The 17,608-nt window shown below is 45.3% G+C and overlaps 1 protein-coding gene across 1 annotated transcript; it reads left to right on the forward strand.

Annotated features, from left to right (window-relative positions):
- Positions 1 to 3,783: 3,783 nt before the first annotated feature.
- F3 (coagulation factor III, tissue factor) lies at positions 3,784 to 14,316 on the forward strand. The gene is made up of 6 exons (XM_059266174.1): positions 3,784 to 4,067; positions 5,179 to 5,284; positions 9,266 to 9,453; positions 11,046 to 11,224; positions 11,864 to 12,023; positions 13,467 to 14,316. The coding sequence occupies exons 1-6, from the start codon at positions 3,980 to 3,982 to the stop codon at positions 13,601 to 13,603; spliced, it is 858 nt and encodes a 285-aa protein (XP_059122157.1). The 5' UTR covers positions 3,784 to 3,979; the 3' UTR covers positions 13,604 to 14,316.
- The last annotated feature ends 3,292 nt before the right edge of the window (positions 14,317 to 17,608 follow it).

Below are 17,608 nucleotides of genomic sequence, written 5' to 3' on the forward strand. Positions count from 1 at the left end.
ACTGATCCTGCAGAGGACCTGAGTTTGGTTTCCAGCACCCATTTTGGGAAGCTTACAACCATCTGCAGGGCATCCAGCCCAGTGTTCCTGACCTCCACAGGCATCTGTTCTCTCTCTCTCTCTCTCTCTCTCTCTCTCTCTCTCTCTCTCTCTCTCTCTCTCTCTCTCTTAGAAAATAAAATGAATCTTTAAAAAATGTCTTTTAGAAGGACTGACCAGTGCAGGCTTAAATTTTTTTGCTTGGGAGGGAGTAGAAGAAAATTTATCAATAAACAACACTATTAAAATTGTTTCCTCTCTACTCCATATGCTGACAGAAAAGCATTCAAACCATTAAAACCCAAGTAGGACAGACGATATACTTCACAGGAGAGGAACTTTTTATTTTAGTCTGCACATCTGTAGTCTAGTACAGAATCCAGCAGCTGCTAGGCATTCGAGTATCTGTTGAGTGGATTTCTATACATCAAATTCAATGAGAAGTCTCAGAAATTGAGAATTAAGGCATTCTTGCAGAAAGTGCTACCCTACAAAATTTTAAGCCACATGGTGTTGTATTAATAAAAGTGCAGGTTAAAGGTTCCTTTTGAGTGGATTTTTTTAAACTACGATCATAACTGAGATTCATTTGTAATTTATCTCTCATCATTGCATGTACACAATAAAATGTTAACTATTGATCATTATGAAAGTGTGTTGATCAGACACTCTACTAAGCCTTGAGTTTGAAAAAAAAACCCTAAGACTTAGACTAGAAGATGTTTCTCTAAAATTTAAAATGAGGGTTTTTAAGCCACATGCCCTTAATCCCAGCACTTAGGTTGTAAAGGCAAGTAGATCTCTGTGAGTTGGAGGCCAGCCTGGTCTACACTTAGTTCCAGGTTAGCCAGGGCTATCTAATAAGAACTTGTCTCAAACTAAGTAACTAGCTAACTAACAAATAAATAAGTAAAATTAGTGTTTTTCCAAATCTCGGTGCTATGTGATAACTGACTGACTGAGTGACCAAGGTGGCGAGCAGAAGCATGTGGGACAGTCAGGGTAACAGATTCTTATTGTGCAGGTTTCCAGCTAATTTTGATGGAAACAAATTTTGGTTGGATAGTACATAATTATTTTCACAAGAAGCCATCACCACAACTGCCAATTTCTCCATGACTAACCCTGCCAGATGTTTCTTTGGTTTTGCTGAGTCACTTTTTCCCCCCCACTCAGAACTCTGTGTTCTCACTAACTCCAAATTCCCTCTGGCTTTTTTTCTCATATTTTGCCTTTTACCTACATTTTGAGGGGGGAGGGGTAGTGGTTAAATTGTTCTTTTTTACCTTTTCCCATGCATATAGCAGGTTTTTTTTAAATTGCTCTCAGTTTTACCTTTTATCATAAATCTTAACCTGTCCTTTTCCTAGGAAGACAGACATTTTGAGGAAATTACACTAAACAGCTGTTAAGCCTGGTCCCATGACTAGGCAGATTCTGAATCACTCTAGAGTGTAGGCTGTTAGAAAAATGAACAGCTCCCAAACTTCTTCATTCTGCTCTGGAACTACCTCTCCTCCAGTTAGAAGTCCTGGAAGCCAGAAAGAGCCTCAACCACCTAGAGACCATTTGGGGCTGGGGCTGGGGCTGGGGCTGGCTGCGGAGCGGGGCGGCGCCTTTTGATTTACATAGATTTGCATTTTCTCACCAATCCGACCATTTCACAGCCGGCTGCTCCACAGGGAAACTTCAGTGACAGAGTCCATCTCTTGAATGTTAATCCAGACTTGCAGCTGCATGCATCTCTGCACAGCAATCTTCGTTGATTTAAACACACAGCACCTCCCAAGAGCTGGTAACTGTGCTAAGGACTAAAGGCGGGGGGGGGGGGGGGGGGGGGGGGGACGTAATTCCCCCACCACCACCAAAAAAGCTTGAATGGGGAAGATTGACATGTGAGTGCATAATCAAAAGTTCATGAAGTACTGGATGAAATGGGTAAAGCTGTTAGCGTGCTCTATAAAGGTGCATAGGAAGGACTGAAAGAGTGTCCTGGCCATTTGCAAACTCCTCATCAGCTGCATTTCCCCACTGCTTATGTAAAAGGAAATCGAGATCTCTACGTGTCTTCATGCATGTGTGTTTTAAGGAATAGCCAACAGGATATTTCTGCCTGCCAACAATGAGTTCCTCAAACTGCACGTGTTTTCCACGCCACTGCAGGACACTTTTGAGTGTCCGTGAACGGAAAAATTAATCATTCTTTCAACAGTTTGCTTGATGCAATCTTTGTTTGCCCGATCAGGAGTAGCCGGCAAGAGAGAAAGCCCCTGGAGCAGAGGAATAGATAGAGCTATGTTGTGCGGTTTGGCCAGTGAGTCCACACGGACCCGCTGGCCTCAGGATTGGTACTGTAAAAGAATATCTAAGAGGTTCTGCCCTGTCTATTCTCAGATATAATCAGGAAGCCTAATCAAAGGCATTGTGAGTGTGACAGCAGGTTAGTAACTTTTTACACTCCTTAGAGCCTATGAGGCTTTCCTAAGCTTGACTTTACTAAAGTGAAAAAAAAGGTGTATGAAGCAGTGTTTCGCAACCTCGTGAGGGATTAAACGACCCTTTCACAGGAGTCCCCTAAAACCACAGGAAAACACAGATATTTACATTACAATTCATAACAGTAGCAAAATTACAGTTATGAAAGTAGCAAAGAAAATAATGTTATGGTTGGGGGTCAGCACAACATGAAACTGTATTAAAGGGCTGCAGGATTAGGAAGGGTGAGAACCCCTGGTGTAAAGGAAGGAATAAGCTGAAGAGTTGACAAGGAATGAGGAGACTCTTTTGGCAAGATGCTGGACAAACACTACCAATATGACAAGTGACATTCTCAGACCTGACCAACTTCACAGTAAAACCTAGAAAAGGAAGAGAGGAAATAAGAAAACCCAAGCTTACACGTGACACCTGTTTGGGGGCTAGCCTCAGTGACAGAGGTGTGCTTGGAATGGGTGGGCTCCTGGGGCCATTCCCAGCATCTAGAATGGAAAACAAACAAACAAAACTGGTAGTCCGAATGTTATTTATTTTTCGGTTTCATTTTTTGTTTCTCTGTATTTGGGAGGAATTCCCTCTAAACTCACAGCTGTCTTCCTCAACGTGAGAACCATCCTTCCTGGAACCCCCTGGCTACAGAAGTCATGCTCAAATTCTCCGGGGCTTTAAGCTGCAGTTCCTCAGTCACCCTCTGAAGCTGGGAACGGGAACCAGGACGGGGTGGGTATGGGGAGGGGATGCCAAGTGGCCTTTAGATCTAATCCAGGGCACTTGTCCATGGCAGACACGTGTATTTACTGCACCGCCCTGCACAATGTACCAAGGGACTGGCCGAATGTTCTGCTAACTACTGGGTGCTCAGGCAGGGCCTAGAACTGCCCTGATCTATTCGGAAAGGTCCAGGGATCCTGATCCATCTTCTGCTAGGGGCGCAGACTACATGGAAAACACAGGGAAAGAAAGGCTCCCTTGGCTTTCAACTCAAGTCCCTCCAACGCGACTCCTTTCTTCTTCGAAAGCCACTCAGGCTGGTCATCCACGGATCGGCGGGACAGCCTGGGTCTCTGCAGCACCTGGATCCGCCTGTGCCGAAGGGGCAGCTCGTGCTCGGCGGCGCGGTTGAATCACGGGTGAGTCACCCCTTTCGGGGTCTCGGAGTTTCCTACGGGAGGAGGCGGGGCAGGGGTGTGGATTGACCGGGAGCCGCCCACCGCGAAGGCGAGTGACCGGGCTGGGGGGCGGGGAGTCGCTGGCCTCCGCGGAGGCGGCGCGGGGTGGAGAGGCGCCGGTGGCCGCGCGAGGCCCTTTATAACGCGCCCCGCGCGGACCCTGGCAGCCTGGGTATAGCCGGTACCCATCTCCCGCTCCCTCCGATCGCTTCCCGGTAGCGCAGCCTCCGCGCCGCCGCCGAAGCCTCGCGACCTCCCGCCAGCAGCCCTTGGACATGGCGATCCCCGTGCGCCCGCGCCTCCTAGCGGCCCTCGCGCCCACCTTTCTCGGCTGCCTCCTTGCCCAGGTGACCGTGGCTGCAGGTGAGTGGCACTGGTCATGGGGATCTCGTGGCGCACCGGAGACAGAGAACAGATCTGGCTGGCTGGGGGCTGCTGTGGCTCCTTAGGGACGGACCCCAATGTGTCCCGCCGCACGTGTGGACGGGATAAGCTGCACTTGTCCTGAGGGTTTGAATGAACGCAGGGCGGGAAGGTAGTTGGTGCCCGATCTCCCGGCTTTTGTCGCCGCTGGAGATGCCTGCTTTATGCGTCCACCGCGGTTGCATAATGATCTGGGGTTCCCACTTTGACTTTGAGGAAAGAGCTTCCTAGGAAGTTGTGCCCTTGAAGGTGGCGGACCCGTGGGTCCGCCTCTGTCCAAGTCGGCGTGCTTTCCGTGGCTTGCATTTTATCTTTGACAAGGTGTGCGCCTTCCCGCAATGAGTAGCTGCTCTTGTGGCCTTTAGTTTAGATCTGATAGAAGCAATCCTGTTGTAAACTCGGGCAAGACCGAGTGCATACCCCTCATCTGCCCGATGCCTGAGGTGAAACCGGAGGACTTGCAAAAAGAGACGTTAGTAACAGAGTATTTTAATGGAATGGCATCCCACCATGTGACAGGTGCCACGTGGGCCGCCCGTCTACCTTGCTCTCCGTGGGAGTTTCAGTGTACAGATATTTTAGATTACAATCGGAAAGGTCAAGTTTGGCTTTTTTCGTTTATGCGCATTCCGGACTCGCCCCACTTGTGTGGGACGTACCCTCTTTTGAACTTACTCAAATCCTTCTTTGCTGCCTCTACTTTGAGCTTGACCACGTCAGAAGGGTCTGGGACTCTCCAGCACTGTGAGTGGACCTTGGGTGCTCCTTCCATGTCGTTATAAAGTGGGCTTTCCCTTGAATAGTTCAAACAAGAACTTCAGGGTCTTTAGCCGTCTCCACGGACTGTGGTGTGGATGTTGCCAGGAGGACGAAATGGGTCTAGAAAAAAATTGGACACACACACACACACACACACACACACACATACTCTTCTTTATAAGTCAGCAACGTTTTTGTAACTGACACTTAAAACGTGCTCCTTTTAAGGCTGGGAAAGTGTTTCATGAACACAGAAGTACATGGAATTACAGTTCTTTTGTGTTGTTTATAGGTACTCCACAGAAAGCATTTAATTTAACCTGGAAATCAGTGAATTTCAAGACAATTTTGGAGTGGAAACCCAAACCCGTCAATTATGTCTACAATGTGGAGATAAGGTAAGCTAAGTTGAAGACAAAAAGATAGTATTTTTGGCTCTTGTGGGCTAACACCGACTCTTTAAAGCCGATGTTAGGTGAGGCTATTTAGCAAATGATAGCGTTTTCATGGTGATATGCCGGCCACTGTCATGTCCCATCAAGGTAGAAACATTTCCATACTTTAAATGGATAGGACAGGAGCTGGGGACGTACCTCAGTCCGTTGAGTACTTACTTAGCACACTTAAAGACCTGGGTTAGATCCCCAGTGATGCATAGAATTGGCGTGGTATCACTCAGGAGGTGTGTACGATTAAAAATCCACAGTCAGTCTTAGCTGTATATGGAGTTCCAGGCCATCCTGCAATACATGGGATCCTGTATCAAAATAAATAAACAATAAAAAGCAAATAAATAAAATGATATAATGTCTAGTTATTTGGGGCAAATTACAGGAAAACTACTGAGTGCATAAGCTTTAGAGGGATGAGCCTGCTCACGCAGGCATTTATAGTATGCTTTGGCATCAAAGGCAGCTAATCTCCTGTAAGCACCAATGTGCCTTTCCGGTTGCTAGCTGTCTGTGTCTAGACTGGGCTGCTCCTGGCATGTCGGGCAGAGGTAGGAGGGATTCCAGAGTCTACACTGCCCTGAAGCGGTGTTTGATTCACTCATCTATGGACTCTGTGAATCAAATTTTGGTTGTACTCATGGTCTTGGTGGAGGCCAAGCTCCTGACTCACTGAGCTGCCTAGAAAACACTGCTGGATTGTCTATATCCTTTGCTGTCTGAGGGCTCCTGGGCTCCTTCAAGCCTGTCCACTGATTGACAGCTCTCAGGAACAAGTAATTCAACACTTGAAATCTAAGTATCAGGGTGTGCCACGTTTTCCTTTGATGGTTTTCACGTATTCTTGGCAAGCCTTTGGTTTCTGATAGGGCCGAGGAGATGTGCAAGGAACTTGGGAAATCGAGGCTGCCTGGTGTGGGAATTATTTTAATAGCGATGATGTAGAGACGTAAGAGTATCACTGGCAAAAGTCGAGCGTGCTTTTGCCTCTGTGTTCCGCTGCTCCAGCTTGTGCCGAACCTTTTGCAGTACTTGGGTGCAGCTCTCAGGTGTGGGTCTTTCAGAGGACTCTCTTGTTTTTCAAAATGAACTCCATAACTATTGCCAAACCAAAAGCAAAGAGAGCTTGAGTGTGAGCATGCACGCATATATGCATGTGTAGCTGTGCATAGATATATGCAGATAAAGACATTTCCTAATCTGTAATTACCATTGTGGTCCAACTTACCAGTTCAAAGGCTGGTGATAATGGTTCAGTGGTAGGGTCCTTTTCTACCATATACAAAGGCTTGGATCTCATCCATAAACAATTGAGTTGAACTGGTAATGGTGGAACACACCTGTAATCCCTGCACACCTTGGTCGCATGAAGCACGAGGATTACGATTTCAAGGCTACATATACATTCAAAGCCAACTGGAGCTACATAGTGAGACTCTGACTCGAAACAAATTAGACCTTGCCAATTCATATTTTAACAGATGAGAGCTGTTAAAGTAATTAATTTCCTTTGTATAAACCTGGCATTTACCTTAGGAAGCACTTTTTTTTAAGATATGAAGATTAGATTTGGAGAGGAATTATCTTCTAAATGTATCGTCTTTATTGGAACAGCATTGGAAATGTAGCTTGGATTGACTTGATTTTTGAAATATTAGCCTTTACCAGCTCTAAGTTTGGGAGAATTTTAAGGTGGTCATTATTGAGATGAATAGAGCTTATGATCTTTAAACACCAGAGCTCAGGGCACAGCTTAGGAATGCTCTCAGACTTGGGTATCCTACGGGTCAGGTCACCCTCCTCAGGCCCTTGCTGCTCAAGCTGGCTGATCCTGGAAGCATTTCCATCAGTCAGTGCCTGAGACCTGAGCTAGCCTTCACTCTTCCCAGGGGAAAGGGGGTTCCAGGACTAAGGGAATCATAACAGTCATTTTTCTCGATGAGACTGTTGCTCTGGGAAGCCAGGGACCTACCCTGACTGCTGCTGGTGAGTGCGAGGTTGCCTGGAACTGAGGTGTGCTACATCCTCAGAAGACTCTCAGTCTGATGCAAGGTTGGGAGGAGGGCCTCGCTCATCACTGCTTCTCCTGAATCTCCTTTATTTTCTCATCTCCTCCCTAAGGAGGCAGCATCTTAACCAGGGGACCCTGTTCCCCACTTCCACCCATGCTGCTGAAGCTTGGCTGTGTGGTGCTGGCCCAAGGGCAGCTCTGGGGTACCAAAGCCCCTTGGCTGAGTCTCCACAGCATCTTCTCTGAAAATAGGCTCAGCGGTAGCTGGGAAGTATCAGAGGCCCAGCCTCAGCACCACACCATAACTTGTGCCATCCAGCCCATAGTGTGTGCTAAATTCTGGAGCTGAATTTAGAAGTGTCCAGACACAGCCTCTAACTCAATTAGTGAATGTCTGTTTTCTGTTGGAACTCCTCAGGAAACTAGGAGGGACTTTTATTTCCAAATTTGGGGAGTTTTTCACTAACCTAGAGGGACCTTGAAGACTTTTAAAGAAGTTGTGCTCTTAGCAGCACCCAGAGGACCTTGCTGGAGAGCTGTCCTCTCGTTGACCTGCTGTCACGGGAGGATGCAGCCCCTGCTCTAAAGTTTTTCCAGAGAGCACGTGTTCCTACTTGTGAGCTGGGTGGAACAAAACACCGCATCTCTCAGCTGTACGTCCTCACCCAGGGCCTAGCCCCCCAACGACCTGTTTGTCTTATCAGTGGAAAGAAGCCATCAAGAAGCTCACCATTGGCTTTTGATACGGAAAAGATGTGATCAGGGTGCATTTTAGTCATTCTGGATCCAAACAGCCTCTATACTTATCATAGAAGAAAATTTAAAAAAAATACAAGAAGCTAAAATGTTCCCGTTTTAATGCTAGTGTGTAACTTTGAGGATAAAGGACCTATGTACCCAAGTTCTTTCAATCTGTTTATGTTTTTGAAGAATCCATATTTGTGCCTCTTCTGTGTGGATTTAGATAATTGAATCTCTATGTGACACCCCTGCTCATTGTATCATGTTCTATATCTATGTTGGATAATAAAGTCTATCAATAATAGATCCCTACGTAATTACATTCTGCCATGATCATCGTGGATGGTTAGTCAACCACCGACTCTCATATATCCCAGATATTATGCTGGTCCCTTTGCACATGTTAACCTCATTGGCTCTAATCTCTTTAAGGCGGTGCTGGATTCTTTTTAATGTGTGTGGTCGTAGGAAGTGTGTATTCACCCAGAACGGGCAGCAGCCTCGTACTCAGCACACACGAAGCCACGCTGCTTGGCAGAGAGATGAAAATCAGAACTCTTGGTCCAAAGAGAGCCCGCATGTTCAGAGCTCTCATAGCAGTGGGGTGGGGAAAAGAAAGAAAGATCTGTCCTCTGCCCTCAGAGGCTCAGACTTTGTTAAATGGGTATTACCTGCATTGGCTCTCTCGGATCTTTGGAGAGGTGTGTTCTCATTCTTGTAGTCCCAGTTAGCGTGTGGTGTGGTAAGGCAAACAAACCTAGCTCTACCACCGGTTATGGAGTGACTTTGAAAGTTGCTTAGTGTCTCTGACCTTCTGTGCTCACATGCATTTTTAAAAGGGGACTGGAGAGATGGCTCAGTGGGTAAGAGCAATGGCTGCTCTCCCAGCACCCACATGGCAGCTCATACCTGTCTGTAACTCCAGTTCCAGAGGATCTGACACCCTCACACAGACAGACATACAGGCCAAACACCAATGCATATTAAATAAAATTAATTGATTAATTTAAATAATCCAGCAGAGCCAGTGAACTTGCATTTATATATCAAATGCTCCGAGTGGGAAATGCCTCTTCAGGTTTCCCTGTAGCTGCACAGAGCACTCTGCTAGGAGGCCATTCATCCTGGTGGACATACGACCCTAACATCCCATTTCTTTTTCTCCTTCCTTCCTTTAGCACTGGATCTAGTAACTGGAAAATCAAATGCTTCTTAACCCCAAACACTGAGTGTGACCTCACAGATGAAATCGTACAAGATGTGCGCCAGATTTATCAAGCAAGGGTCCTATCTGTCCCACCAAATAACACTTATTTGGGGAACCCACCACTTACAAATGCCCCAGAATTTTCACCTTACCGAGACAGTAAGTAGCTTGCCTTGTAATGCTTTCATTCTTGGTCTAGTCTTCTGTATATTCTTGTGCTTTGTGACCCCTACTGGCCATTAGATTAAACATATGTCTCTGTATACAGAGAGATAGATACGCATCTAATAAACAAGCTCCCGCTCTCTGCAGATGTGGCGGGAGGTCCACAGAACAACGTGAACTTGTGTGTTGATCACTGTGCCATCTACTGTCTACCCTCAGTTCCTACCAGTAACCAGCTGGAGGTTGCACCAAGGCTAGGGTTGTTTGTGGCTTTTCCTCGGGATACCCTATCAAGATATTCGTCACACGATGGATTTTTTCTATCCCTTCATCAGATCAGAGGTCCTAGTTGAAGATTTTCCCAAAACAAGCACAGGTCCGCAGGGAAGCTCTCTTGTGCCTATAATCTGGTGCGTTGGTTCCTCAACCAGCTGAGCTTCATTTGATCCCCAGATGAGCCAGTATGTGCCAGCTCTGGGCCAGCCTCCCTCATGCTGGGTTTGAACCTGTGGCATGCATCCTTCCCCACCTTAGTCCCAGTGTGCTAGCCTCATAAGGAAGTGCAGAGAATTCCCGCCATGTAGGAGATCTGCGAGGAGGCGAGGGAGGCTGTTCAGAAGTAGACATTTCATGAGCACATGCAGCATAGGAGGAAGACTAAACTCCATTCCCTTTGCAAGGCCTGCTGGGTCAAACAAAAGCGTTGTATTTTTGGTGTTCCCATCTGTACCCCTCTGACAGCACTGTGACATGGATGGGTAAGGGACGATTGATCAGAATTTTACTTCTGATATTTGCTCTGATGGTCTCATTACCCAGGTGAATGTGGCCGAATTCCTAGGGTCTCCATTGACAAGCCCCTCTCTTCAGACTCCTTTGTGTTTTTACCTGTGTGTTTCTGCTTCATCTTCATGAAGGCTCACTGACAGTCATTCTCCCCCAGCCACGATTATCCTTTATAGTTCTTGAGCTTTCAGTAAGCCAGGCCAAATCCTTTGTGGTACATGGTAGAGCATATATGCACGTACGCGTGCACACGTGCGCGCACATACACATACACACACACACACACACACACACACACACACACACACCTCTTGGGCTTCCCAGCCCCTAATTTATTGTAGCTAAAATATGGCAGCTTTCAAAACTGCATTGGATGATATGCATTCCATCATCCACACATGGCCACCAAACTCTAGAAATATGGCTAATGCTGCCAAGATGAAATACATGCCAGTTTTTGAAAAATGTAAAATATCCATAAAGTGTTTATATTGATTGCATGTTAAAATGCCAATTTATTAATGGACCTATTGAAGTTTATTATTAAAATTAATTCCACTAGCTCCTTTTCAGATTTTCTAATGATGAAAGCTCTCCTTGTATTTCCAGAGGATGGCATTGTCATGTGCTGTCTTGGACTCAGCTCCAGGACCCTCTACCACTCCTGCTCCTGGAGCTGATTCTGTACAGATGTTCTATCTGAACAATGGAGGAGCTGTCCATTATGACAACTAAGTGATCTTTTCTTTGTATTGATTGTAATTTCCAGCCAAGGTAATTTATTTTTTTTTCCATTTCAGCAAAACTCGGACAGCCAGTAATTAAGAATTTTAAACAAGTTGGTCGCAAACTGAACGTGACAGTAGAAGACCCACGTACGCTGGTCAGACGGAACGGCACCTTCCTCACCCTGCGGGACGTTTTCGGCAAGGACTTGAGTTACACACTCTTTTATCGGAAAGACACGAGCACAGGAAGGGTGAGAAATTTCTCATTCATTTTTATGCCTTGTTTTATAGACCCTTGATTCTCCACGGCCTGCTGCTTTCTTTCCTAGTTCAAATACAGAGGACTAGGGGTTGTCACAGTGGTACGGACGACAGGTCCTCGCTCTCCTGTCACTTTTGAGTTAGTTGCCTTGTGCCCTTGGGCAGGTCCTTTCAGACATTCCAGTTTCTCAACCAAGGAGCTGGACCAGATAATCTCCGAGGGCTGGGGGGTATGCACACATGCGTGCATGTGTGCATGCTGCTTTGTGATGCTGGGGATTGTTACCCAGGGCCTTGTACACCAGATAAATTCCCTACCACTGAGTTACATCCCTGGCCCCCAAATGCAGCCTCTTCAGTGATTCTATTTTTTTTTTTTTTTTTTGTTATAGAAAAAGGGGCTGAATTGAGTTGGATGTACCTAAGTTGTACCTTTTCAGCCTTGGGGAAGGCATCCTTAGCAGTTATCAGGAGTTACTGGTCGGCCCAGTAACTTCTAATCCTCCTATGTCAATGATGTCTGCATAGACTTTGGTTAGATCCCAGGTTTCACCCTCCTCAGTGACTAAATAAAGGGAAAGAATTCATGCTGAGCCTCGACGGAATAAGCACTCTTTATCTTTTCACAGAAAACCGCCACTATAAGCAGTAATAATTTCTTCATTGATGTGGATCAAGGAGGAAGCTACTGCTTCTTTGTCCAAGCTCTGATTAACTCCAGGAAATTTAACCAAAAGAGCCCAGAAAGCATCACTGAGTGCACAGACCAATGGAGAAGTATAATGGGAGGTGAGTGGCCACGGATGTCAGTGGCCTGGTGGGCTGCCCCACGTCGGAGCCAACATGTACCTCTTTGGTTCAAACATTCTGGGAGAAATGACTTTAGGGTGTTTGAGGGTTTCTTTTGGGTTCTCTTCGGGGCATTTAGAAATGATTCCATGTGGCCCCCTTGGTTAGCAAGTACTTCTGTTGGGCACTCGCAATGGGTCCGATTCTGTTGGGCATTGGGTATGCAGAGCACCGTTAGGACTAAGTCTCAGGTCACGGCCATCTCTGCCTGTGTTTGGGGGCAGTGGCTTCTGGACCAGCTAGCTCTGGACATGGCAGATATTTCAGCACACCTGTGATGGCCTGTTGCTACAGGGTGTGTGTGTGTGTGTGTGTGTACATGTGAACACACACTCTGGGTGTTGAGTGTCATGCCTGAAAGCCTGTGGATATCCCTCTGGGCCCCACAGAGAAGGGGTTCTGCTATCAGGGACGAAGCAGCAGGGGACAGGAGCAGTGGCCTGGCCCCTGTTAAGTTTCAAGTCATTATGTTAAGGCAAGCAAGCTAGACTCAGAAAGACTAATACCACAGTTTGCTCTTATATGTGGAAACCTAGATTTGAAATTATATACATGTGTGCATTTGTGTGTGTGTGTGTGTGTGTGTGTGTAGGTCATGGAACTAGAAAGAGGACCATCAGAGAGAAGGGAGAGCTATAAGGGGGAAGGGCAATGGAATAGATGTGATAAGAAAGTACAGGGGTGGCCTATCTAGGGGGCGGAACTAGAGAAAGACAAAGGGGTATAAGCGTAAGGGATGAATGAGAACCAAGTCTAATTACATGTATTTATGAAAATGCCATCATTAAACCCATTACTTTATATGCTAACCTAAAAATAATATTTTAAAATGCAAAAATACATTGAAGTATTCTGCCTTCTTACTCCTATTGACAGAAAGTTCTTTCCATTGGGCCCACACCCCTCTGGGCCAGCTCCTGAACCACAAGCCTCCAGATTCCCTTTCCTAAGCCCTACTCTAATTCTGCAGCCTCACCTCTATCCTCTGAGGTATTTCCTCTAGAAAGCCTCCTCGCTACATCTCCTGCATCACATTGGATCTCCTCTTTGCCCTTCCCATTCATCTTCTACTACGATCTTAGCCACCAAACTCAGGGTCTCTTTTGGCCACATTTCCAATGCCTGTTCTTACATCCGACTCCAGGGGGTCTTCTCTATCCTAGGAACATAGGGTGATTCATTTAACGCTATAGCCGTTGTCAGTTTCTCTCAAGCATATGAGGTTGGGTAAATTCTTTTTTAATCTAAAAATGGTAGAAAGAGTGGAAGAAATAGACTTCAAATTTCAAAAAAGCAGGATGGTGTAATTTGGGGTCACGCCCACCTGTGAGTGGGATTTGAGCCTCCAAATTGACTTTGTGTCTTTTTTTTTTTTTTTTTCAGAAACACTCATCATTGTGGGAGCAGTGGTGTTCGTGGTCACCGTCTTTATCATCCTCCTGTCCATATATCTGTGCAAGCGTAGACAGGGCAGAGCTGGGCAGAAAAGGAAGGAAACCTCCCCACTGCGAGTGGCATAGAGGAAAGAAGCTGAAGCCGCTAACTACCACTCGATCTGCATAGCACTGTTACCAAGACCTGATGGGAACAGAGGATGTGGAGCACGGAGCTTGAAGATTCTGCTTCAGAAAGGCTCCCTGTGACCTAATATTCCAGCCAACACTGTGATTCCAACACTAGCATTTGTCACTTTAAAATCTACTGAACGGTACAGGCTGGTGAACACTACAGCGTCTTTTGCACAAATGCTTTAGATTGTATATTCTACACTCAGGAAGACACTAGGTCATTGGGGGACTTTCGGAAGAGCCTTGGAGAAGGGATTTCATAGGCTGTAGAGTAGGTGGAAACTGGTGAACTTTTCTGACAGCTGTCCTTTTGTAAAGTGGTATGTGGTTTATTTGTCTCCCCTTCTAGGTACTTTTGGAAGTTCAAAGCAACTGGTAGACTTTCATATTAATGTGTTAAATGCAGGATATTTCTGCTTGGGGCATCTTTCTGATATGTGTTACAATTTAGCACTTTAACTGACAATGGTGGGGATTAAACATTGATAGCCAATTCTATTTTTATAAGACTACTATATAAAGAAACTACATTGAGTTTTATGACTTAAGGTACTTTAAAGTGTCTATGGTTAACCTCGCATATATTTATATAAATTTTAAAGGTTTATGGGTTTTTCTATGTATATAGCTTCTATTTGTATATATTGAAATAATTTATTTAATATACTTTTATATAAATAAAGGTCATTGGGAATTGAGACTATTACATTTATATCTTCTATTTCTATTACATTTATATCTTCTATTTATTATTTACTACTTGGTATTTGCATTAGGTGACTTTGCTGCAGTAACACATGATCCTAAAACTCTTAGTGGCTTACAACAGTGTGTAGTTTTCACTGACACCACATTTGTGAGTCTTGGTAGGTGATGGCTCCTTGTAGTGTCTTCTCATTGCAAGACCCCAAACAAAGCAGAGATCTCTATTTGGATCAGAGCAAAGGTGAACACACACACACACACACACACACACACACACACACACACACACACCAAAAGCCAAACACCAAACAAATAAACCCAGGTTGCTGCGTCTTCAATGTTTAAGCCACTTTTTAAAAATCACTATTTAGGTTATAATATAATCACATCAATTCCTCCCCTTGACCCTTGGTCTCATTCAGACTCATGGTCTTAAAACTTCTGGTCCATACTTTGGTTCACATGGCCAAACAAGTCATGTGACCAAGCCTGATAAGATTTGACCTTCTGAGAAGGACCAGAAGTCACAAATTGATGGGCAGGGATATAATCTTACAGACAAGGAAGAAAATGCTGAAATCCAGTACAGACGAGAGATTTCTTCCCATAGTCACTCACTTGCACTGTGGATAAGGCTAAGAGGAAGAAAACTTCTCTTGATTATTTATTATCTGGACAAAAATTAGATCCAAAAGGGAGTGAGAGAGATGGAACAAAGTCTCTAGACTGAGAGCTCTTTGTGGGAGACCACTGAGTTTAGCTCTTGGTTTAGACCTCATTTGAGGAGACTAAGCCAAGGACTTGGTCATGCTGAGCTGACTTGGTGACTTCTAAAGTGGAGAAACTGAGGGAGACCTTCACATGCAGCAAACTCTGCTGTACAGAAAGAAGACTGGAAGCGGATGAAGATGAAGGTCTGAGTTGCCTGAACCACAAACCTGCTTTGGCTTCCCTCTGGAAGGCTGGGGAGCTGCCAGCAGCCCATCTAACCTGGCAGGCTTTACTTGTTTACTCAATAACTAACATGCTCAGTTGCCCACTGCAGGGGCCGAGCCTGCTTGCACCCCTGCAGCGTTTGTTACAGCAGCAAAGGGCATGCGCAGCAGTCCAGAGAGAGAAGGGCCAGGCTTGGGTTCACGTCCTCAGAGAAGGGTACCTTTGCCCTTATCTTGAGTTCCTGCTCACATGTCTTGCCGGGGACAAAGAGCTCCATGTACCACATGAAGGGCAAAGCAGGCTGCAGGAGCTTGTGCCTGGCCCTGCCTTTCTCTGCCAGGAATAATTATAGCATTATGTAATTCCCTTCCTTCATAATCTAAGGAATTTGAATTATCCACAGACTGAAAGCAGATCTGGATATAAATAAGGTGCCTAGCTGTTCACAGAGGGAGGAAGGCTTCCCAGATCTGGTGAGGCAGTAATGCAAGGATCAGAGGGCTCCCCTCCAAACGGTCACCAACGCGCACAGCCACACCCCTTCTTATTGCTGACACTAAACAGCTGCTCCTTGATCATCACGGCGATGGGCTCCACAGCTGAAACCAGACACCAGGATTTGCTGCCCTCTAGTGGGCCAAACTGAAACCTCCTTACCTTACTACTCAATGATAAAGCTTACTACTAACTAATAAAAAGCACTTACGTGCTTTCTACAGATACTTTTTCCCTCTTAAATTAGTTTGGCATATACGTAAGGAACTAGAATTTGTGAACTCTGAGGACAGTGGCAGCTGATGGCTCTTAGTCTGACTACCTACCTCTTAAATAAATAATAATCTTGCTCCATCAGAAAAAAAAAAAACTTGTTTCCAAATGCCTACACGGTCTAGGACATCTGCATTATATTCCTCCAACAGTTGGCTTCCTTTTTTTTTTCATTTAATCTTGTATTTTACAGTTGGCTTCCTTTTTTTTCATTTAATCTTGGATTTAATACTGTGGGATTAACCCCATTTAAGGAGGGAAGCTCTCAAATGACTATCATGTAAATGTGTTTATTGCAGCAGGAACCCTCTCTTAATTTTACACAAAAGGATGATCTAACTGGGTGGTGCACATAGATGATCTGGGTAGCAAGATAAGAAGACAGTTTTGGGATGTGACACAGACTTCTGGAATATGCTTTACCACAAGTCCCCACCATGGACTTTTCACTGGACCTATTGTAACTAATTATTTCAGCAAGCTGGAGCGGGGTTTTCTGTTCTCTGTGATCAGGTTTTCTGTTCCTTGTAGTAAAAAACACCCAAACTAACACTATATAATATGGAGGCTAAGAATAAAGGAAGAAGCCACCCATGATGATTTAAATGAGAATGGCCCCCATAGGTTCATGTGTTCCAATGCTTGGTTCCCAGTTGGTAGAACTGTTTGAGAAGGATTAGGAGGTGTGGCCTTGCTGGAGTAGGGTTTCACTTGTGGTGGGCTCTGAGGCTTAAAAAGCCCAGCCCATGCCTTTCTGGGTTAGCTCTCTCTCTCTCTACTCCATGCTTGTACATCAAGACAAGCTGTCAGCTACTGTTCCAGCTCCACGCCTGCCTGCCTGCCTGCTGCCATGCTCCTCACCATGATGAGACCGAGCCACAGATTAAATAGTGCTTTGTCACAGCAAATGAAAAGAAACTAAGACAGCACCTATAATGAAAACTTAAGAGGCAGAGCACTCCTAATGTAAACAAATTCCATTTCCATGAGTTCACAACTCTAAAGACTTTGCCGCTGAAATCATCTTTTTCTAGCATGACGTCCTCCTCATTTGGTTATTCATATCATAATACAAACATACTATTTTCTCTCTCAAAAAACACTCCACATTATGAAAGTCCTATTCCTGGGACACCATCCTCTGCCCTGCAACTTGTGAATGCTGAGTTGACCTAGTGCCTGAACCTGTCTCCACGAGTGGTTAGTTACTCTGGCATTCTGTCCAAGCCTATGGTCTAGTCTTGAGCACACATGCTGACCTAAATGTGATGATGACTTCCAAACATGTACTGCAGCCCCAGCTTCATTCAAAGTTCAGAGCTGACCCAGCTGCTTACACAACGTACTTGCTATCTAACAGGGAGCTTGTTCAAACCATCCAAAGAAACTAATTTCCTACCTGCTTCAAGCCTGTTTCTCTCCAATCTTTCCCATTTCAAGAAATGATACCACCTTTGGCTCAGCCCTAAACCCTGGTGTAACCATTAACTTGTCCTTCCTTTTCCCAAGCACGCTTCAGTCTAAGTGCAGTTGGCCAGCACGTGGGTT

Source organism: Peromyscus eremicus, chromosome 6 (genome assembly GCF_949786415.1).
Source record: "Peromyscus eremicus chromosome 6, PerEre_H2_v1, whole genome shotgun sequence".
NCBI classification, from domain to species: Eukaryota; Metazoa; Chordata; class Mammalia; order Rodentia; family Cricetidae; genus Peromyscus; species Peromyscus eremicus.